General features: G+C 40.1%; 1 protein-coding gene across 10 annotated transcripts in view; it reads right to left on the reverse strand.

The window, feature by feature from the left end:
• The window catches only part of LOC150089152 (teneurin-m-like), a 936894-nt gene that overhangs the window by 67861 nt on the left and 845375 nt on the right, over nt 1–23658 (reverse strand). For 7 of the 10 annotated variants that reach the window (XM_090388112.1, XM_090388087.1, XM_090388062.1 and 4 more), the window contains 3 exons: nt 19639–19841; nt 16314–17468; nt 9407–9684 (listed from right to left, as the gene is read on the reverse strand). In XM_090388112.1, coding sequence (XP_090244238.1) covers nt 9407–9684; nt 16314–17468; nt 19639–19841 — 1636 coding nt within the window. The remainder of the gene's footprint in view (nt 1–9406; nt 9685–16313; nt 17469–19638; nt 19842–23658) is intronic. The other 3 variants (XM_090388082.1, XM_090388129.1, XM_090388138.1) reach the window with 3 other exon arrangements.

Below are 23658 nucleotides of genomic sequence, written 5' to 3' on the forward strand. Positions count from 1 at the left end.
TAATCCTTCTGATTTTAAATAACCATAGACAAGAGTGAATGAACGAAATGTAACATTCAACGAAATACATTTTATAAAATGTATTTTATTCTCACACCAAGAACGATTAACTGAATAGCGACCTTTCCTACAATCTGTAAAGTCCTTCTACAAAATTAAAAGATTTGTTATAAAGAAACATCAATTTTAAAATTATTAGTTTCATTAATAAACTATTTTTATTTATTATTTATTTATAAATAAAATCTTTTGTTCTTTTTTATCATTTATATTTTAATGTAGTAGTAGACGCATGTGATGGAAGAAAGCAAGCTTATGTTAGCATCGGCCAAAAAAAAAAAAAAAAAAAAAAATCGGACATCCATTCACTCTAAAAGTTTGTCCAGTTCCCCCTTGAATTCATTTAGGCTATCAACTTCCACAACGACGGATGGAAGTTTGTTCCAGCAATTAACCACCCGTTGGCTAAAGGCAAATTTCCGCACATCTATTCTACAATTATCTTTCCTCAATTTGAAACTGTGTCCCCTAAGGTTCTGAGCAAGAATCCCATCAGCATTCAGCTTGCTCAACCCAATCAAGGCCTTATACACCTCAATCAGACCACCTCGCAGGTGCCTAGTCTCCAGACACTGTAATTTGCAAAATTTAAGCCTTTCTTCGTAAGAGCAACCCTTTGTTACATTCACTAATCTTGTTGGCCTTCTCTGTATTTGCTCCAACAGCTCTACATCCTTCCTAAAATGAGGCCTCCAGACCAGTACGCAGTACTCAAGGTGTGGCCTGACCATTGCATTATACAGAGGGATAATCAACTGCTTGTCTCAGCTAGCAAAATTCCTATATATCATTGACAAAACTCCATGACCTGCTGTGGGCAGCCTGTCTGCACTGCTCTGAAAACTTCATATCTGACTGCACAATTTCTCCCAGGTCTTTTTCATTTTCTACCACTGAATGCAGTAACACACGGTTGGTACGTTTCTCTTGGGTTACTGCTACCCATATGCAGTACTTAGCATTTGTCAATGCTAAACTCTTCAGTTGCCACCTCTCAGCCCATCTGCTCAACTTTTCTAAATCCTGTTGCAGTAGCACACTGCCAACCTTTGTATCATCTGCATACTTGGATATTAAGACTGATATACCTTCGTGTTCCTTTTTAAAATTTTTTAAAAAATTTCCAAGAACATTACTGCACAACAAAATATCCGAAACGTCAATATCAAAGGCATTTTTTAAAAAAATATATTAGGCTATAGCGAATATTATTTGGTGGGAAGTGAGTGAGTATTATTCATTGAGTAGTAGTTTACACTACTCAATGAATAAACCACTGCTAAAAATTGAAACGTTATTAGAGGAACAGATCACACAGGACAGAGATTTTTCGAGTGTAGGCTAAAGAGAAATGCGGGAGAAATTTCCCTGGTGGGTAGGCCACCGGAATGGAAAGGACCCGAGTTCGAGTCTCATCGATGACGTGAGACATTTTTTGACCTTTTTCGCAACGCGGCTGAGTTAGTCGATCTCAAACTAGGTAGCTTGGATTTTTTCTCCCGGAAACTCGGGGTTTTCGTCCAGTAAACAAAAAATCGGCCACAGAGCACACGGAGCAATATGGCCTTGGTCGCTGATGCTCCTAAAAGCGAACTATGGCAACAGAAGAGACTGAGGTCAGCAGCCTGGTATACGTTTGCAGTGAATAATCACGCTGGTCAAATTCGTGTTCTTTGGCTTCTCTTTTCACACTGTCCGATCACTGCTGTGAACGGAGTTGGTCCATAACTGATGGGGGAGATCCGCATGAGGAGAAGTTTCGTCGGGCCTTTCACTAAACTCGCATGCATCGTCTCAAGTTTAACTTCAAACTCGGGGAACATTTTCAGCCTACAAATCGTTTCTCACACCTGGAGCGCCATCTACAGCGCATTTTCGGCTATTTATTTCAAAGTGAGGGAGGCGTAATTAATACCGAGTAATGGCCAAAACAGTTTAAACGTAGTGCGATGAAACTGGCTTTCCGGGTACGAGCGAAGTTGCGAACAAACTCCACTTTTTTCTTCCTCCATCGTACAACTCGATATCTGAGACACGCACGCCATCCAAATTATCTACCGGAACAAATTATGATTGCACGATTTCTAGTCCTATTTACGTAAGCTGCGCGAGCATTTTGCGGTTTCCTTACCTCTGTAGATTAGCGCGGGGAACCTCCGTCCAAATGAAGACATCCGGAGGTATTTGCAATGAGCCCGGTCCTTCGACTAATATATGGACTTAGCGAATATTTCCCGAAGCGGGTGTAATTAGCAGAGAGCGACCACGAGTGTGGATGATACGAAACGTGCGTCTCTGTCTAATAGCCATTACTCAAGCATTTAGGACGTAACAGAAAATTAACCAGGGGAACTTTTTGCGGGCATAAAATACGAACACTGCGCGCTCTTTATTCGCATTTTCTGGGTCATTTAACGTTTTCAAAATGCCACAAAAAACGCTGTCATCATTACGGTGGAAAATTAATCGCCGTTGAAAGCCGGCGAACAAAAAGTTAGCGAGATCCGAAGGCCTGGAGAAGGGGGGGGGGTGCAGCCGTGTTAAAAACTTTAATTAGTTACCGGCCTAGGTTTTAGGGCTGTTTCAGCCTACAGATGGAAGATCGCGCCGTTAAACGCTAACAAGATGGTTGCTCCGGGATAACGGGGATTGATTGGGAACTTTGCGAGCGGAAATGGTGGATTTTAGCACTGCACGAGAGGCAGAAATATTGGAAACATGGTCTCATAAAGGCGATAGTGGCAGACACAATTTGCATATGATTATCGACGTAATAAGGGCTTTTATAAAGGGAGCTGGTTGGCTGATGTCCTGATGACTTCTTTACTGCCAACTCGGGGGTGAGCAAATTGATTTTGGATAGACCAGCTTATCGATTACCCTGATGGCGTCCTTGTGTGATTTGGAGCTCCTTCGGAGTCATATTTTAAAGGGAAAAAAAGCAAAACATTTTTTAAACGTATTATCAGTACATCTGCTTTGAAACTGGTGCATAAATAGTATTTTTCCCTCAGCAACAAAAAGATAATTAAGAAGCATTTTTTTATGTAAGAAACAATTATTTATTTTTGCAATAATGATCTAAATTTTATGGCTTTATTACAATTTAAAAACGTAGTTTACTTTGTATTTTGGCTGTGGGAGGAAAAAAAGTTCGGGGGGCTGACTTTATATCTCCAAATTTGGAGGTATAATAGGTTGAAAATGGATGTGAGCCAGAAGAATAGAAGCGTGATTAAAACAAGTAAATTGACCATGCGGTTCAGTCAGCAGGGTGATGTCCTGGTCTGCAGAAGTTTTCTGGCTGACCAATGAATTCCTTGAGGTCTGCAGTCGCATCCAACTTAAAGCTGATCGGATGAGAAAACTGTTGCGGTGGATGTCGAGTTGGATATGGGTTTGTGGAAGGCGAGTTGTTGTCTCGTGCCAGCTGCTGGAATGTGAAGTGATAGATGCTGATGGAGGATCTGTTCGGGAAAGATTTGATGGAGCAGTTTCTTTGATCATAAATTGCTCCATCAATTTTCAACCGAAGTGACTGCACAGTTCTTTGTAGAATATCCTAAGATCGAACATTGGCCCTCTTTTGGTGAAGTAATTCATGAAGTGAATATGAGCTTGTTCCAGCTGATGTTTCAGTTGACGACTGTTGTATGGATTTCAGGGCGGCAAGACAAATATAATAAGAGGTATTACAAGAGCCTTGAAATGAAGACACTCGGGTGCATTTGCGCAAAAAAAACCCAATATTTTTAAAACAGCTTTCGAATAAGACGTGTATCGTTCGAAAACATTAGTAAGGCCAACAGATGCAAGGAAGCGAGCTTTTTCTGTATCAGCCAAAAACAAATAAATAAAATAATAACAATTACTATAAAACGGAATCATCATGCCATTTCCACTATCACAAGATAATCATCCAGTTCAGTTTTAAACTTAATAGGACTCACTGTCTTCACCACGTTAGGTGAAATCCACTCTTCTGTTATTCCCCGAGATCTTATATTCGTGTCTCATTGCTCAATCAGGGTTCCGAAATGTCTAGTGTTTTTAACTTTGCAGTTCATATCTTCTAAGCAGTTCTTCATATGTGCATCGCTTTGCGCTCGTCATCAATCCTATTCCTCTTCAGAAGTTCTCTGTCTTTTTTTAGATGCGATCTCCAGATCTCAATATAATATTCCAAATGTGGTCTAACCAAAGAGGTACAATAAAATTCTTCTGTTTACTAGCAAAGGTCACATCATGGGCCTTCCTTGACGCCTGTTTACACTGTATGGAAAATTTCATGTCAGGTTGAATCAGAACACCTAAGTCTTTTTCGTGTTGAACGGATTTCAACTCATCCCCCCAGCTCATACGTGACGACATGATTTCTGTTCCCTTAAGCCTTACATTAAACTTTAGTTGTCATTTTTAGGACCACATATGCAACCGATTGAAGTCCCTTTGAAGCAACATGGGCTGGCCTTGCATTGTTAACAAACTTAACCTTCGATATCATTTATGAAAATTAGAAAAGGGTGGGGGGCTCAATACCGCTCCCTAATGGATTTCATTTGTTACAATGGCCCATGACAACCCTCAGCCTCCTGCCAGCTACGATGGATTGCAAGATCCTACGATGGATTGCAAGCTTTAGTCAGCTTGAAATCCATCGTAGGATCTTGCCTGTAACTTCAACTCAGTTCTCTTACGTTTCGGTGGTTCGCAAAGTTTAAAGAGGACCGCTTGTCCGTCGAAGATGATCTTCGTGATCTGATCAGGAGTGGTCGATGAAACTGGTATTTCTTAAGGATATGTCAACCAGTTTTAACACAGTATTTAGGAATGAAATGTTTGTGCTTCCCATTCTCACTCATAATCACAGAGTCCGTCGAGTTCTCCCAAGTTACGACCTGTTACTGATGACCTACTCTTTGTTTCTTTCATCATTACTGGTGATGAATCGTAGATGCATGGCTATGATTGGGAAACAGAGGTCGGATCCTCTCAAGTAGAAGGCTCTTGTCTTCTTCAAGGCCCCAAAAAAGGGCGAAAATGTCGATAAAACGTGAAGGTCATGATTATCGTATTTTTTAATTCTCAAGGAATTTTTATCAGTTTGTTCAGAATTGTCAACAGTGGACAAGGGGATCTCCATGGTGACAGTATGATTTTTTCCGGAGAAACCAGCTGTAAAACTGGGTTTTAGGGAATAGCCACTGGCCTCATGATAGCGCCCCTGTACACGTGATACTTTCTATTCAATAATTTCTTGCTAAGCAATTCATGACTGTGGTTTCCATCAAAAAACCTATTAGGAATGCTTCGAAAACTTACAGAAGCGTTGGAATAGAATTATACTGTGTTAAGGAGACTACTTTCAGGGAGATCCAACTGAATTGCCGGTAAGCTTCATTATTTCTTAAATTTTAGTTTAATCCTGGAACATTTTGATCGCATCTCACATTCGTTTGGTCAGGCATCCTTTCTCGTATTTGATACACTCCTCATTAATTACACATTCATTTTGGATTCCATTTGTTTCTTCTGTCCATTACACGCTCGCATGTACCAACTTATAATGTCTCGCTCGAATTATTGAAAATCAGCGTATTGCACATATCAGGAAAGCAGAAGTGAACGAGCAGGGAAATAATTTTGAAGCAGTCATATCATAGTTCGGTCTAAATTCCCTCAGAATTTCCCTAATGTTGGAACTCTGTTGAAAAATAACATGGGATAAAATGTCAGTGTAATTATCTTAACCTTCTGCGTTATTCATTTCAATAAACTCGCAGTTACCACAACAAAGAGTCCGATGGTAGCAAAAAATCGAATTTTCATCTGTGGCAACGAAATTTTTTTTGTTGAAATATTTCTTCTCTTGAAGCAGTGCAATATGGTTACTGTTCTATTAGAGGATTCCACATATTATAAACAAAACCTCTTCTTCTGAACTCAAAAGAACTATCAGCTTGGTCGTATTAAAGTTCTCAATGATGGAAGTTTGCTATTCTAAAGAAGTTGCTTGAAGCGAAGTAAAATTATTTGCGATTTATATGTTGAATCTGATAGTGTGTAAAGGATTGATCCGTCATATTACTCTTCTTTCTTATTTGCTTTGGAGTGGGGAACAGCGTAGAGAACTTTCGCATGAAGCGACAGAGCAGCTGCATCTTTTTTCCGTGAAATCTATCCCACACGTGAGTAGTGAATGTTGCGGTCTCTTTTGCGATGTCATCGGAGAGGACCGCTTCTGGCTGATTGCTGACAATCGTTTCTTCGGAAGTCATCATAAAGAAAACCACTGCCCTCCTCGCGTTTCCCCGCCAACCACAGGAGCAAAGGAATTGGAACCGAGTTTCTAGATGGCATATTCGTGAGGTCCAGAAAGTGTGATTTCATATGCAGCTCTCGAAATATGTCTTAAATGTAGCGCATATACGTCTGGGATGCTGCATCCGAAATCTAAGAAACGAATTTGTGTTAAGGAATCGCAAATCTGCACGGGAAAGTGGAATATTTGGCAGACCAGCAGAGATTACAGTAATATTCCCTGGAAAAAGTTTACCCCAACTCACGATGATGCTCGAGATAGAAGTGTGCTCACCGGTGATGGAAGGATGTCGAATGGACAGGCACATTCTGCTCGTGGGAAACACTGAAATATTCGTGGGCATTTACGAGTAGCTATCTCTGTGATACTACTGTTTTCGATGCACATAAGTCGAAGGGCTCACCACAACATCGACCTTCTACCGGTTTACATTCTATTACCGATGGATAGAATAAGATAAATAAATATACATTTCACAAACCGGACGCAACAATTAATTTAATGCGGAATTCGTATTTACGATCCGCAAGCGTTTGTTCGAAAAGTTCTGCAGAGAAGACAAACACTTGTCGCCATGGCTGTACATAAATTGATCAGCGGATCTGTTTATACAGCTTTAAACGTAAGCATGTGACCCATTTAAATAAACATTGCCACGAAGCGACCAGAGGGACGGCGTATCTATTGCCAGTGGCCTGTTACACGAAATTTTGGATGTAACCATTTCATCCATAGGATGTTGGTTGGTTGACATCTGCAGCTATTGCATTCTGATTTAATTTAAGCAGTTCGCTCACCTATTTAATAGGCTCTTGGTGCTAACAAGGACTATGACTGTTCTTCCACATCTCCTGGATACGGCAGTGTCCATCCCTATAAATATACCCAGGACGTTTATGGCCCTTATTAATTGTGAAATAGGCAAATCGATTGTGTTTTAACTATGTACCCAATATATTAAATTTACAGACCCTATACACACATATGCAGCGTAGTCCATAAAGAAGAAGATTATTTTGGATAACTTCTGATGTAAATATGTATAAGTTATTCGGAAAATAGTTTTTTTTTTTTTTTTTTTTTGTTTCAGAATAATTTAAACGTAGGAAAAGTACCACGAGCCTTACAGTGGAGAGGATTGAAATTATAAAGTGTACTGCAAAATATGAAAATTCTGCGGAAGCAACAGGCCAGTTCAAGAACATAAACCACCCACAATGAAGACCATAAAGCAAATTATTGGGGAAGTCTGAATTGGGGACACTGCACAATCGATTTTAAATAATTTTTTACTTTAATATCTTCGTAATATATATCACTGTTAGTATCCTAAATCTCTAACACAATAAAACGTATTTATAAATAAATAAATGCAATAAAACGTATTTATAATAAACAAGTTCATTACGATTCGATGCAGTGAAATTTTCAAAAGAGAAGATTTTGTTTTCAATTACTCAAACTCGTATGTGTCCCTGCAATGGTGACTTATCTGCAGAACCTCGAAGTGGTGCGGTACTGCCAACAGTTAGTCCTGCTAATAAATAATTTTGAATTTTTTGAGCAACATATAAATAATGGACATTAAAGGAAGATTTTTTGTCAAAAATAGCTCTAAGGCCTTTGTCAGCATAGATATTTGGAATTTAGACATCTGAATTTTTTTTTCTATATGGTTTGGTTGTTTCTGCAGGGATATTTGAGCAGATTTGTTTGCATTTATATCGGATTGAGATCTCTCAGATTCCACACATCTGTAAATTCGCATCGTGGCTAACTTTGCGAATATCATCACAAGCTTTGGAAATAAAAATAACTTTAAATCATTGGCATGTGCCAGAAGATTTGGATTTTCTTATAGAAGTGGTTGAAGAGATGCTGAAAGATGCTGAAAATATAGTACTGGAGAGAACACCTCCTTGAGGAATGCCTGTTATGGTTGTAACGAGAATATTGTCGGTTTTAGTGGGGAAGAGGAGAAATCTGCGATTAAGGCTGTAATATAGATAGGAAATAACCTTTGTGTTATCAAGGAATTGATAATAACATCCATGCATGTATTGTATTTTTTTCCTGATGCATGGCGGTTAATCAAAGTAAACCGAGGTACATGTATCTCTGTGGCTTGGCTAGTTCGAAGGAAATTTCCAACCAATCGGTATCGTTTATGAATAAGGTAACAACACATCGTATCATCCCTTTATCTAAATATTCATCCTTTGTGCAAATAAGTAGAAATATTGGAATTTCTAATATTTCGGCCCGTGGGTGCGATTAGATGTTTTAGCTATATTCGGTGCCATCCGATATTTTGGCTATTTTTATTTTTCTGTGATTAGTAGAAGTGGAAACTAAATAATTATTTTGTTACCAATTATTACTAATTGATTAACTAATAATATTATTATTATTTTTAATAATAATATAAAAGTAATTGCTTTATGTCAAAAACAACATCCCCACTTAATATTCATTCCATGTTTTGTAATACTTTGTAATTAACAACGCGCGAAGTGCAACTTATTTCAGGCTCTGTAATTTAATGAATTAAACGTCGTATACTGTTAACGCTTTCGCAATGCACTTTACATATTTATTCCTAGATTTTAATAATAATTGAAATAAATTGGGTATTTTAACGTTTATTCTGTGATTAACATAATCAGAAAATAGTAATAATTCATGATTAATGTATTTAGAAAACTGATAACAAAAAACAGCATAATACGATGACCATTTCTGCGGATCCGCCACATTTCCAACTCATTCCTCCAATCAGCGCACGGCAACAAACATAATATTCAATGCTTCATTAAATATTATTGCCTATATTACAGCATATATTACAATATTTGGCCAACGTTTTACCTGGGACCGATTTTTCCAAACCGGAAACCGACTCGGGCAAATGTTCCCGAATATGATTCCTTAAGGCATCAACAATGAAGAAGTAATATAAATACTCAAGATGTATTAAAGGAATATTTTTATCGAATAAATGTAATTTTTGAATTAAATGCGCACCTTTGTCGATCTCCTGTTCCTCGTCTCTCTCGTGTTTAGAATTTCTACGAAGTCGTATCTCGTGTGGGTGGGCATGCCATTGCGCTTGCCGTAAACTCCGATGCTGGCACCATCTGGCAGAGAGTAGTTGAACTTCACCAGAGAAGGGTTTCTTTGGTGGAAGTGAATATTCCAGTGACCGAAGGAAGGAATCTTTTGGTTGTACACTTTACCGAGCTGCACTTCTAAGAACGACTCTGGCACCGGCGGAAGGGTCTTTGAAGGCAAAGATGAAGGGCCTGTACCACAAAAAGAAAAAAAATCCTTATTTCTGTTAATGGAGAATGATATAAATCTTTAAGAAAAATTTTCAAATAATGCATTTTTTCGATTTTCAGCTTCGATATTTTTTAGAACTCATCTAAATTGCAAAATCACAGCTGTTGCCAGAGGTGTAATTACTCGGCTGTTTTTTCCCCTCTTTTGTTGCAGATAGATGATACTTAAGGATATTTATTTCTTATTGTGCGCAAAAGCTAATTAGCGCATCAAACTATCCCCCCCCCCAAAAAAAACTATCCATTCTAATTCCATCACTGGGGATTCTCAATTTCTTCAAAAATGGTGCAATATGGCCATGGACAGATGCATATATAATACACCAGGCCGGATACACACCATTCTGATTTTACCTGAGACACGCGTGAAATGCATCCGATAACCATTTTTTATTTCGATGTATTTAATTTTACTCTAACAATCAAAACAATACAGAGATTTCACCAAATAATATGGTATGATTATATCATTTGTAATAGTACGTTATCAGAAAGCATATTCAGAACTTTGGACTTCATGTAGGCCGGTTAAAGCCAATCATATTTAATAAGCTTCAGCGCATTACTCTCCATATCCCTCATCCACCTCTCAGTTCATCTGTTATGGTTTTCCTCAATATTCCTCTGGGTCTCTTTTTCTCAACGCTTTCCCTCCAATACATTCTTCATCAATCCCGTAACACCTGTCTAATCCAGCTTTCTAATTATTTCAGCCAAGCGTCTCTTCTCAACCACCGTCTGAAATCTTCTCCATTTCTCACTTTATCATTTCAATCTTCTAATACCTTCCATCCTCAATATCCCTACTCCATAAAGTACCACACTCAGTACTAATCTTTCCCTTAAACCAATTTCCAATCTCAATGTTTTTTTTTAACTGATTAGAGTTTTGTATCGATTTTTTTTGGAAATGGAGGGTGGAATATAAATTTTTTTGAAAACATTGGAAGAAGTAGCATAATAGCTGTTTTAATTAATCATTGAAGTTTACCAATTTTGCCCAATTAGCAAAACAATGGATTTACACGAAAGAATATATAAAAAAAAAAAAAAAACACGCAGCAAAGTATTTTTTGACAACGGAGTCTCTGAAGAAATATCTGATGCACAAATATAGCCTGGAGGTGGTAGGTCATAAAGCTCGTGAATACCTCGGGCACACGTGGTGTGTTGTTATTCTAGACGCTGATTGTGACACAAGAATCTATTCGGAGAGCAGCAGCGCTTCAGGGTTAGCTACCCTGTAACTCTTACATCGCTTTGTTATGAAGGATCGTGTTTCGAATTTCAAAGTAGTGAAAACAGCCGGCAACTTCTCAGCAGGAACATTCCGTCATTCGATGAATACTGGGAAGGGGGGGGGGTATCATATCAGGAATCCTTCTCCCGATCAGATATGATTAGTGGCCCTGATAGAATTAACAGAAGGCGGATTTCGTCGGAATTTGATTTGCTAAATTTTCAAGTCTTTTACAGTTGGCAGTAAGTGCCTCCTGGATGTTTGAAACGACGTGGAGGATAGGATTCAGTATGTACGAGTATATAACTGTATTATACTTTTTCAGTCTTCAGCTGTACTTGCTTTCATTTGTCCACATATGTTTGACGTATCAACGTTCTCTATTTATCATTATATTGTATTATCACTGTTAACCCCTGGCCTTGTGGCCGTGAAGGGCAGTATTGCAATGTATCGATTTGTATTATTATTGCAATAGAGATTTATTCTTCATCAATCATCTGTCCTTTGTACCGTATCTCAGACATTCTCAACCGGATTGAAATCTGGAGAATTTGGCGGCCAGGAGTAGCTGCTGGGAATGTTTCTCGAACCATTCAGATAATTGCACGGTGGACACTTGCCTTGTCGTCTAAAGATTCTTTGCAATCCAGGTGAAAATAATAAAGCACTGCATGATGAAAATGGTCCGACGCGACAGGAAGATTCATTAGAGGTAACACGATCCTTTAACGGCAAGATCTTATTCAGAATGTACCAACAGAACATACACCATAACGTGATACCACCTCCAAGCAGCTTGAGTGATAGACACGAGACAGTTTGGATATATGGCTTCACGAGGCTCATGCCACACTTTGGCCCTACTTGGTGTAAACAAAAACTGCAAATTGACTCTCGCCAGACGACACGATGCTTTTCCACAATGCAGTCTTGGAGTTGGCTGTACCACTCCACTCGAATCTTTTGATATTTTTCACTGGAAGATGTGACTCGGATAGGCATGCGACTACCAAATCCTAAATTCTTCAACTCCCGCCATATAATTCGCTGTCTTTGCTTGCCTAAATTGAATTTTTCAACATCTACAAAACACTAGTCCTTCTATTCTAACGCACCTAAACCTGCTCCACCAATAACACCCTTCTGAAAATCGGAAAGATCACCCGTCTTCCCCATGACTGGATTACCCGAGAAGCTCTAGTAAAGCATACAAATACTTATCTAATATTAAGGAACTTATAATCAATCTGTGGACAGCAACAGCAGATATTTCCAATTTTTTGACCAATGAGTGTATAATTTACAATACCACAGCGTAAATACATACGCAATGTTACACGTTATTAAGGTCCCGCGTAATAATATCATTTAGGATGTATTTTCTTAGCAACATCTCAGCTTCTGTTTGTTCCTTCAAGACGATTTAGCTGAAAGTGATGTTGAGGGGATGAGAAAGAGAACAGCCTCGCAAAACGGAATAAATTAAGACTTCCTAAATAAGCGGACGACTTTTTCCTCATTTCGAAGAGTGCGTAACAACCTCGCACCTAGTTTGCGCTACGACACTCAGTTAATATCTCAGATTAATGCTTAATTTAATTCCGGGAGAAAGAAAGAAGGTGAGACTAAGAAACTCAATGCATATTCCCGCAGACAGTTTCTTCTAACGATCTTCTGATTAAGAAGTAATGGAGTAATCCTAATCTGTCTTCAAGAAGCGAGAGCTTAACGTGGTAAATTGCTTATTGATTTTCTCTTTAAATAACTTTGTAGACCACCTTTTTATATCCATCTTTTTTAAGGAGCGGTGCCGAAGATGGTGGAACGTTCATCATCTGGGCAATATCGGTAATTGCGCCAAATTAAATACCTTTCAATTAAAATTAACTTTCTCGAACATTAAAAAGTTTTAAAAAATGGCCAAATATGTGCTATTGAATTAGCTGCCGGGAAATTGAGTTACGAAGAAAAAGTGGCGCGAGCTAGTTGAGAGTCCACGATTATTATTATTAACCATGGCGATTTTTTGTTAAAGATGGAGAACAGATAAGCAAACGAGGCAATGAATGTTACCCTTAATAACAAATTAACGCTCTTGGGCAGCGTTAATGGAAGCCATATGCGAATAATAAAGTGCCTCTAAAGACAGGACTGCGCATGAGCGAAACTCTTTATTTGTTTAGAAAACACATTTTGGGAGTTAAATGTCCAAAGTTTCCTCGTCCTCTTTCTGTTGTTGAGAAAAACAATTGGATTTTGGTTAGTGAAATGAGTTAGTTCTTCAAAGACTGCAATTTTATTTCGTGCTAGCGTTCACTTATTATCATCGAAGGAATTATTTGCAGGGCTTGGGGTTGAGCAGAAATTAGAGCAGAAATGATGTTAGCGTGACAGATTTGTTAATATGAAAAAAGAACATTGGGAAAAACTTTTCCATCCTCGGTGACTTTCCATTACAGAGATCTGCTTGGATTTTATAAGCGGTACAGTGGATTCAAAACTTACCACTCTTTTGCTGAGGTTTAGTTTCAAATCCTATCTGAGACTGGATGGATTTTCAGTCATCTCTTCAATCCTTTCAATTCCTCTTCAATGAGAAATTCCGAGAAGGAATTTCTCATTGAGAGGAATTTCGCATTCAGTTATTCCTGATTTTTCAGTTCGCACAAAATTAAGATCGGCTTTTGAAAACACTTGTACAAACATAACCACCGATAAAGATCGCTTTGAATACCACTTAAACTGCCTCGATATGACCAAAGTAATCGATGTCCCAAGGAACTCCCAGATAAACAATTTTAAAACTCAACCGATTTTGAGGTCCGGATAATTAGCTGAGAGAACTGTTTGGTTCCTAAATGGTAGCCGAATTTCCAATCGCTGAATAATCCTCAGGGAAACCGTGGGCTTAGGGCGCGTTATCCATTTCGAGTATTGTCTACAGACTTTCGTTCGCGTTCCCAACCTTGCTTTTTAGCGATTTGCCTAATTCCTCTAGCTGTTTAAAGACCTCCCTTAGGAACATCCGCGTGCAGCGTCTCCGTATCTATCGCTCGTAAGATCGAAATATTGGTGAACTGGCAATCATCGGATTCACCCGTGGTTGTTTGCTGAAGGTGTTTACAATTTCCCCTGCCAAGTTCTTTTCAACGAAAACGGAAATTGTGATCAGAGACCAAAACGGAGAGAATAACGCTCGAGCTTGCATAACGCGACAATCCTCTTGCGCGTTTACATCCGCTAACCTTCACCTTTAGATCGATAAGTGTTTACGTGTGACAGGTAGTGCGACTCTGTTTATGGTAGAAAGATCTTCGGGCGGGAGGGCGGTAGGGAGGTTTGCTTGCTCTGCTCGATTCAATACAAGAATCGAGCAATCTTATCTTCCCCCGAAAGGTGACGTGGGACATTCATTTTACTGAACGACTGCCTATCATCCGAACCACTCAAAAATTCATCGTCCTTTCCTATTGTGCCACGTGGATTTCCTTGCTTTGACTACCCAACGTTTAATTTTAATAAATTCTCCAAGCATTTAGCGATAAAAAAGCTTCTCTAAACACAATCACGCGCGAGAAAGGTACCAAGAAGACCCCTAAACCAGTGTTTGCTCTTGTAAGAACGCATGTGGTTTTTGTATTCGATTTTTGAACGCCAGCGTGCACACATCTGTAAAGAAGGGGGGGCGACGTTAACTTCGATATTATTGTGTTCGGTTTTGATAAGGGGGAGTCTGTACAAGCCAAATAGTTGCGCCAATGGACGCAATCTGTAGTTGCCGATAAAATATTAAAGTTAACTTTGGGAAACTTTCGCCATTTAAAATTGGAGATGAATTCCCCACCGCTGCTCGAGTTTTTTCGTTAAATATTTTACTTCGAAGTAGTTTTCTTCGGAGTCAGTTTCTTAATAAAGCATTCTTGAAGAAGAATCCCGCAGAGATGATTTCTGGGATTGATAACTCGAGCGGCTCAATTAATTTAATGACAGGTGGAATCTACAGAGAGCGACTCAATACTCCGAGGAAACAATTTCTTATTTATTGGGCAACAACGCCGGTCCACTCTTTTATGAGAAATTTCGAAGAATTAAGAAACAGAATTGGAGGAAGAAGAGACAATGCGGTTTCTTCCCTTACCTTCCAACGTTGGCATCTTCTGTGAAACTTTATTCTTATAGTGGGGGAGTTCCCAAATACAGAGGGAAACGTCTGCGTTAGAGTTACAATTACGGCACGAATTTCACGAGTAAAAAGGTTAATGTTGGGGTTTAATGAGAAAACTCTGTAGCTTTAATTAGCAAAGACTCCAAATGGTGCATTCTATCCGTCATAAGAAATCATCCAATTGACAAAGGGCCCCCGCGTAGTATTTGTGAACTTCAAAACAGACTTGGTTTACAGATTACCGTAATTTTTCGACAATAAGAAGCACCGGAATACAAGGATAAGAATGTAATTTTACAGATTTCATGCTTCCGCGCTCTTTGTGTATTTTATCACCTCTCTCCTACAGAATTTACAGTGTGGGTCAAAATAAAGTAGCTCGATATAGCTTTGATACATACTGAAATTTTGTTGCGATCAAACTTAATTATAAGGAGGTAGTTATTGTACACAAATCATGGCTGACTTTAGGAAATTCGATGCTACGACATATGGACATGTAGAAATGATGTTGCTTCTACTGGAATTTTATTCACCGAGTGATTTTTATTCGTTATAGTCGCTTTTAACTTAGATCCTTTTTCTAGGAGAAAAAAGTGCGTCCTGTGGTCCAAAAATACGGTATTTTTTAGAGTTTACGCATTATTTGGTATTATTCTTTTAAGTGAGTTCATTGTATGGTCTTTAAAAGTCTTTTTTCATTTAACTTTGTAACTTGTATAATCCTCTGATGGTAAGGGGATTTTCACAGGTACACGGGTTTTTCATCCGGCAAAAAAGACAAACTCTTGAACACAAAAACGGGTACATGAAAGAAACTAGCATTTTTTGTTGGTGTGTTTCTGTATTACCTCCTAGAATCAAATATTCCATGATTTTTAAAGGGTTGGTAGTGATGTTGTTTATCTAATAATACAAATATTAGGCAATCATAAAAAAAACCTTAGTATTTGATCACTGGGGTTAGCTATAATAGACAATGCACTACAAAAAGCTTAGTTAGCCTCACCTGGTCTGTTAGTTCGTCCACCTCGGGGAAGGAACAAGCTAAGCTTGGACTCACAGTTAGTGGTAATGAAAAAAAAAATCTCGTGCAAAGGAAAAAACAGGAAGACAGGGAGGAAAGCTCCAGGTATTTGCCAAGCCAAGCACCATTCCAGTAAGCATGCACAGAAAACTTACCGGTAACTTCTGTAGTACTGGTCTCTGTAGTGGACACCGGTTGTACCGCAGCTGTTATGGTTGTCAAGGCAACAGACGTCGCCTCAGTAACGGTGGTGGTGGTGGAGGTGGTGTAAGTGCATGCACAGGTCTCGTCTTCCACTGGTATAAGAGATGCCCCGAGGTCATCCTGTGCGGATGAAGGGAACGTTGCCGCAGTGGTGGTATCGATCACGGAGGTGCCGTCTGTGGGTGAGTCAGCGTCAGAGGCATCATCTGGCGTGTCCTCAACCTCGCTCGACGCAGAAGTCACTATCGATTCAGTGGGGATGTAGTCTTCATCAGCGGCCGAGGTGGTCTCTGGGTCTGTAGTAGATATTTCGGTGGGCGGTTTGGGATTTTGAACAGTGACGTAAGAGACGGGAGGAGCACGGCTGACAGTCGGCGAGACTTTCCCGAGACCAAGGTCCTGCTCTGGCAACTCTACCAAATTGACCTCATCTTCATCTGGGCTGTGGCCTTTCACTGGCATGCGGTGTTCCGGCAAGAGCTTCACGGGCAGGTCATTGATATCATTCTGACTCAGAACAGACCGAATCTCGTTGTCGGTGGCGTTCTGATCATTGCGAATGATTGGGAGGGCAATGGGCAGGGCATCGTGTTGGATAAGTGCTTCGGCACGTGGAAAGTCTTCTTTCTTTTCGTCTTCGGAGGTTGCTGTGGCATCTGCAGTTTTCACGTCACTTCCATAGTCATTCAGCTGCGGCTGCGTGGCCATGGTCAAAAGAGTTTCGGACTTCTTGGAGAGGAACAGATCTTCCGACTGGAGGTCGGCATCTGTCTTGTCGGCGACTACGCTTTTGGCGTGCTCCAAAACAGGAAAAGCCTCTCCACTACCGGCATCAAAAGACTCGGCCGTGTTATCATCAGCGACAGAAGAAATAAGAAATGAGGAAGGAGAAGAAGATAAGGGGAGTGAAGAAGAGAAAGGAAAGGTTGTGGTATACTCGTCTTTTCCGTCGGCGTCTCGCACTTCTCTGGCTAAAGGCTCTACTTTACCTTTAGGGGATGGGTACGTACTTTTGAACTCCGCTCCTTCTAAGTTTAGCCCCATGTCTTCAACCATCACCGGGCACGGCTGCTTACTTGCATACTGCCAGTTAAGAGCTGTTACTGCTGGAACGAGAGAAGAAACAAGAGAACCTGAGTTAGGCGTGGCACCACACATTTGAGCTACAAATAAAACAGAAACAGCGAGAGAACTTGGTTGTTGGGAGGTCAATTAGTGGCGCGAGTAAAACTCTTATATTAATAGTGAAGAAATGTTCACGCAACAAGGTCGCCCTGGTGCAGCTTGTGAAGATGTCAATGCTCACGTGGTGGACATTAAAAGCATCGAGAAAGAAGCGTTAGAAGGGATGCAGGAGAAATAAGATCGAAAAACTTAAGTGGAAGAACTGCAATGAGAAAAGTCTAATGGGCTGAGAATTTTAAATGTTTACGAATAAAGAAGGGAAAAGGTGTCGTGTAAATACGTCATCATAACTTTGAGGAATTAAGCAATTGCTAGTAATGTAGCGTGCATCTTCTGCAGGTGTCTTAACTATTAGCAAACTTAAATTGAACTCGTCTTTTCTCAAGAAGCAACGTTTGGGTTTGTTTTATGGGCAGCAGAGAAAGAAAGGATTAAAAGGGATTAAAAAGTCAATTACCAGTAAGTACTATCATTAGCTTCAAGGAAAGAACCTTAGGACGAAGCAGAAGATTAGCTGAGATTTTTTTCTCCTCCTTTTGACGTTGATAAACCTACATCGTGGATATTTTATTTACTGGATTTGCTCTGTGCCATCTGTCGGATGACGGAAGACATGGATGTATTGTCATTAGTGTTTCAGCGTCTCTTTGGACGTTTGCCCAACGAGAAGAGGCGGGCCTGTGTCTGTGTTTGCACCATTAATGCGCAAAGAATCCTGCATCCACTGGAGGCAGTGCTATACCAGTGGATTTCAAAATACGCATACTTATTCTGATTCTAGTTTGATTGTGCATCAAGCTTTCCTTTTGGCAAATGCAGTTAAAGCATATTCTTGCGAAGCTGTGACCTTGGGTTAAAATGGTGAGGTTTGTATACAAATCAATCCACTGATATTCTGTTAATCTTTCCTTGGTTTACGATGTCACAATGATTGACGAGTTCATTGGGCCAATGAGCAGGCACTTGATCAGTTCTTCTCACCAGAATGCAGCGCACAAGAGCTGGGACTGGCCAGAAAAATGAACTGCAAAAACCGATATGAGATTAATTATATCGAAAAACAGTGGGAGGGGAGGGAGGAGGTGAAACGTTAGCCAAACTCTGTAATAGAAATGAGTTTCATCCAGGGACTGAGCTTATCAGAGGAAGAGCGTGTCATCGGAATATGTCGCGTGCGTGCATGCAGGAACGAGTCCCACAAGAATCGTAATAGTATAATTTTAGAAACGATTTTCAACAACGCCTATTCAATCGAAGGCAACGCCTCTTGCATGGACAGCGTTCAGTTTTTGGCCCGGCCACCGTGTTCGTGATGGATGCGCAGTCCGTTGTGGTTACATATCTCGAACGAAATCACGAACGAATCGGAATTCCAAATATATTGGCCCGAAGTGTTTTACGTCCGAAGATTTGTGTGCCAGCGTGTGATAAAGGTACTTGCGCAGTGTCTTGAGAGATGCAAACGGCCACATTCGCGGATCTCTTCTTTTCGTGGCATCAGATAAAACTGTATTCTTTCTCTCTTTTCCAGGTTTTGATTTATCAGCGGTTATTGCGCACCCTATCTCTCTCTTTTCGCCTGTCTCTGCCCAAACGCATCTGTTTGGAAATCTGTTTTTTCTCCTTAGTTGCCTTCGTAGTAAAATTTCGCAAAGTTCAACATCTGCAAACTTACGATTGTCGAAGTTTTCTTAAGGATGACAGAAGAAATGTCCGAAACAACTGTTTTAATTCAATATTATCAACCGAAAGATTGAGTCAGTTTGGCGATTCCTGAAAAATGATTAATTTTTCATAAAATTTTCAAGAGTCCAAAGATACGGGCTGTAGGGAGGAGGTCTGTGCCCTGCCTATCGAAATCGGTCTTGTATAACCTTCGTAAATGTGAAAATTATGGGGAGTGCATATTTGCGTAGAGGGGTAACACGTGGACAAGAAACTGATGACAGCAATCATGTGCAGCGATTAAAACAGTGGCATTCATTTAGGCAAATGCAAGTATAATCAAGGTCACATCATTGCCATCAGTGGTAAAAATTTCTAAACCATTGTAGAAACATTGAGTTGGCTTACCTGTTTTGCGTCACTTACCTATAAAATAGGTGAGGGCTGTGAGGAGAGCCAGGGACACGAAGATGAATGCTATGGCTGTACATTTCCAACTACACCGTGACGACAGGGTCTTCCGGAGGTGTAACCGAGAATGGGGAAAATGACCCGACATAGGACGTCTGAGGTTATTACGGACGGGAAGAACAGGCACGCCGGTCGTGGAGGAGTAGGACAGGTGGCATCTGAAACAGAAATCCAGGATTTGATGAAAAGATAAAAACGAACATTTAATCACTTGACAAATAGTATTACGGAGGATCTTTAAGTAGTAGTTCTGGCAGGCATCTGCCAAGAGTACGATCACAGTAGCTGGTCATCATGCGCTTCATTTATTATTAGTTTATTAAGTTTTCTTTCACCCCCTGTACAGCTGGTTGGCTAGAAGGGTGTCCATAGATTTATAAAAACATAATTAGAAAAACAAATACATTAAAAGGACGTTTGACAATGCACTTGCCAGCTGCAGTTGGTATAGTTTAAGTATATTAACATTAACATGAGGGAGATAACTTAACTTTGAACACAGGAAGGTTAAGTTTGCAATATGGATTCAGTTACAGTCTATTAAAAAGACGGCCAAAGTCTTTAAGTCCCTGAATGTATGCGTCCATTGATGGCATGTGATGGAGTCACATGATCGTGTCAGGGTTCACTGTAGGCAAAGGCTTCGATGCAAGTCTTCCAGGATATTGTTCCTGTATTTGTTGTCATCGAATAGTTCATTGGGGTGGGTCAATTTGCAGCTGGTTGAAATGTTCAATAATATTTGCTGGGGGAACAAGTCTCTAAGGCAGAGAAGATTGGTAAGAGTCGACCTATAACGTCGATTATGTCGCTCTCTAGGATGGATACTTGATGCTGAGATGATTTCTTGGACGTTGATTTCTAACGTGCAAGAAATCATCTTGCACGTTAAAAGCTCCACAGTTAAAAGATAAACAGAACGGAAGAATATCGCTTTCGCGCGTGCGCCATTTGCAAACTGCATACCCTCTTTTTTTTCGTTTTTCGTTGTAGCGACGAGTTCGGTTGTAAAGAATGCCCGAGCAGTTCGCTGTCTTTAAAGTGGACACTAAGACAGCATGTCCTTGGGCAGTTGGCGTGCGGTTGGGGTTACTTTTCTTATCTCCGTTTTAGGGTTAAAATCTGTGTACGAACGAAGAGAGTCGATGTAAGTCGGAAGAGTGTTGTTGTCGAGGGACAGGGTGTGAAGTACATTTCACTCGACCGGAAGGCAACTCTTTTCTGCTGGAAGTAATGCGAAACGACTCTAGAAAAGCCAGAGTGCACTCCAAAGCCTGTCGTACACACTCTTGACACCTGTTGGGTTGTTGACAATTCTGTTGTTAACGAAACGCGAGGGGATTAGGCGGGGAAAAGAGCTTGCGCGGATTTTCGAACGACACACACTGTCGGGATTACAACCAAAGCCGCAAGTTCCGGTACGGGAGTTTACTGCGTTAATTAGAATTTCAGGGATTTGTAAACAGCTGTAAAATGTAACTCAACTACAAAGCGCAAGGGTCAAACGAGCACGAAGCCGTAGAATGTCAGCGAGTAAAGTCCTTCGCAGTTGTGCCACCACGGATTCTTGGAAACTCTTCGAAGAACTTACAGAATCTTTAAGCAGATGGCTAACTCCGGAAAATAAAATTGAAAGCATTGCGTGTCAATGTTTTATGCAGTTTATAAAATTGAATTTTTTTTTTTAAATTAAGAAAGAAATTTAGAAAACAGAATAATTAAAAGTGTCTGAACTTGAAAAAGTACTTAACATTTTCCACGGGAGCATTTTAGCAATAATACACGGATATTTAGGAATGATCGAAGTTTGTGCAAGATGGGTTCTTTTCCATTCGTGACAAACATCAGTGGGTGGAATCATCAAAGGAGAATTTAAAATGAATTCTTGTTAATCCACATAGATTTTTATCCCGTTTTGTGACCGGTGATGAAACTTGGTTACATTTCAATGATCCTGAATCCAAATAAGAAAGCATCTAATGGAAACACGAGGGATCTCCAGTCCCAAAAATGTTTGGGCGGCAACTATCAGCTAGAAAAGTGTTGGCCTCGATTTTCTGGAATTCAAAAGGATTTGTTAACTGAGAAATATTACGTCAACTTTATGCCAAAGTTGAAAGCTGCAATTGGCAAAAAAAGACGAGGAAAGTTTCGGCTCTCATTGACAATGCAGCCATGCATAAAGCTTGGATTGCACAGGCTAAAATTCATGAATGTGAATTTGAACGATTAACAATCTCCCATACGGTGCCGGTCATACTGCTCAAGTCTACCTCCGAATGACTATTATTTATTGAGAAACCTCAAGTTTCATCTTCGTGGAACTCATTTTAAAGACGGTGAGCAAAAAGCAGCGGTGGAACCCTGGTTCGATGCACAACTTGAAGAATATATTTGAAGGATTAAACTCCGCAGATTAAATGCAAATAGTGTATTGAACTTCGGGATGAATACATTGAGAAAAAAAATTGTACCATGTCTTTTTATGCTTCTTTCTCAGAACTCTCTTGACCACCCCTCTTATATAACAACCGCAAATACTTGCTATGATTCTTTAGTTTTTCATGAAAATTGCACTGATGCGAATGAAATATTTCATTTACACGTACAAGGTTGTTGGTAAAATCAATCTGTGACGTGAAGATCTCCTGGCTGCTTCTTAGGCGACTGGAGGTGTGGTAGTCGCACTTCAAAAGGTTTGGGCTATAAGGTGAATGTTGAAGCAAGTCTTAACTCTTTACTTCTAGATATCAGCTTAGATATAGAGAGTTATGTGGGTTTCAGGTTGTATTTTATGATAACTAAACTTCGTAGATCGTTGATTCCACCAGGATTCAATCAATGTGCTTGAACACCTTACACGAACTGAAGACGGTGGCACCTTTCAGTCAGTACCTGATTGTTTATTTATTAAATATATGGCGATAATTGCTCACAATCTGGAATCAAAAGAGTTGCATCACCACACTGGGGCGTTTGGATGAATCCATTTTGTGCACAGCACGTTAACTATGGCCATCGTTCCTGCTTCGAATTGAATATCCTCTGGTACCTGCATCGTCATGTGTTCCGTGGATGTGGTCTTTCGTTCCACGGATGTTCCAACTGTTTATTCAGATGAAGTTATTAGTTTGAGTTTTGTTAAAGTTAGAGTTTTTATGTCCGCTACTGTACATACTGTATACTTGGTGTAGTTCATTCATTACAGAAGTTTGTTCGTATAAGTGGAAGAAAAAAGGTAGATGACGCACCAGAAATACGGCACCTTACCAAATATTTCCGAAACCGAGAAGCGATGAGGAGGAAGTAGTTAAAATTAACAAGACGATCGGAGTCCTTTTAAGATTTACAAGACGAGGATTAGCACTCAATATGAATGCGTGTACTGCCTGTGTGCACGTGCACGACCTAGAAAGTGGAGGCGAGACGTAAACAATAACAGAAGTCGTATCTGGAGCCGTTAGGTCAAGTATAGGTAAGGCAACTGCGAGAGAAACACGTCCCTTTGCTGCCACAATGGGGAAGGAAGGAAGGAAGCGGGAAAGAAGTGCCGTCCCTCGCCAGGCAGGCAGGCAGGCAAAGGCCAAAGATAACTCTCGGGTTACCTACGCAACGTTATCAGCGAGTGTTGTGGAAACATGCTTATTCCATTTTGATAAGCGCTTCCAATTAAGCCCATAAACAGACCGCTGGAGCCAGGTGCATATTGAAAAGGGTGGCGACGCTGTCTGTTGTGTACGGCAACGACTCACCATCCAGTAAGAGCCCTGGAATCGGCGATGCGTGCAGTTGGGAGGCACCATCCAACTGATAACCGCTACTTGGGAAACTATTTTGCGTCTTTATCAGTGCGTGCGTCCAATGGACACCCGACAACGGCGCTCTGTTCTCGTGCAATTGAGATTTTTACGGGTGTACGAAGGGGGAGCACGTGCTGATAAAGACGATGATAAAATGCTAATGGGGTGTTTAAGT

The sequence above is a fragment of the Mastigoproctus giganteus genome, chromosome 2, assembly GCF_048544385.1.
Source record: "Mastigoproctus giganteus isolate SK-2022 chromosome 2, ASM4854438v1, whole genome shotgun sequence".
Lineage (NCBI taxonomy): Eukaryota > Metazoa > Arthropoda > Arachnida > Uropygi > Thelyphonidae > Mastigoproctus > Mastigoproctus giganteus.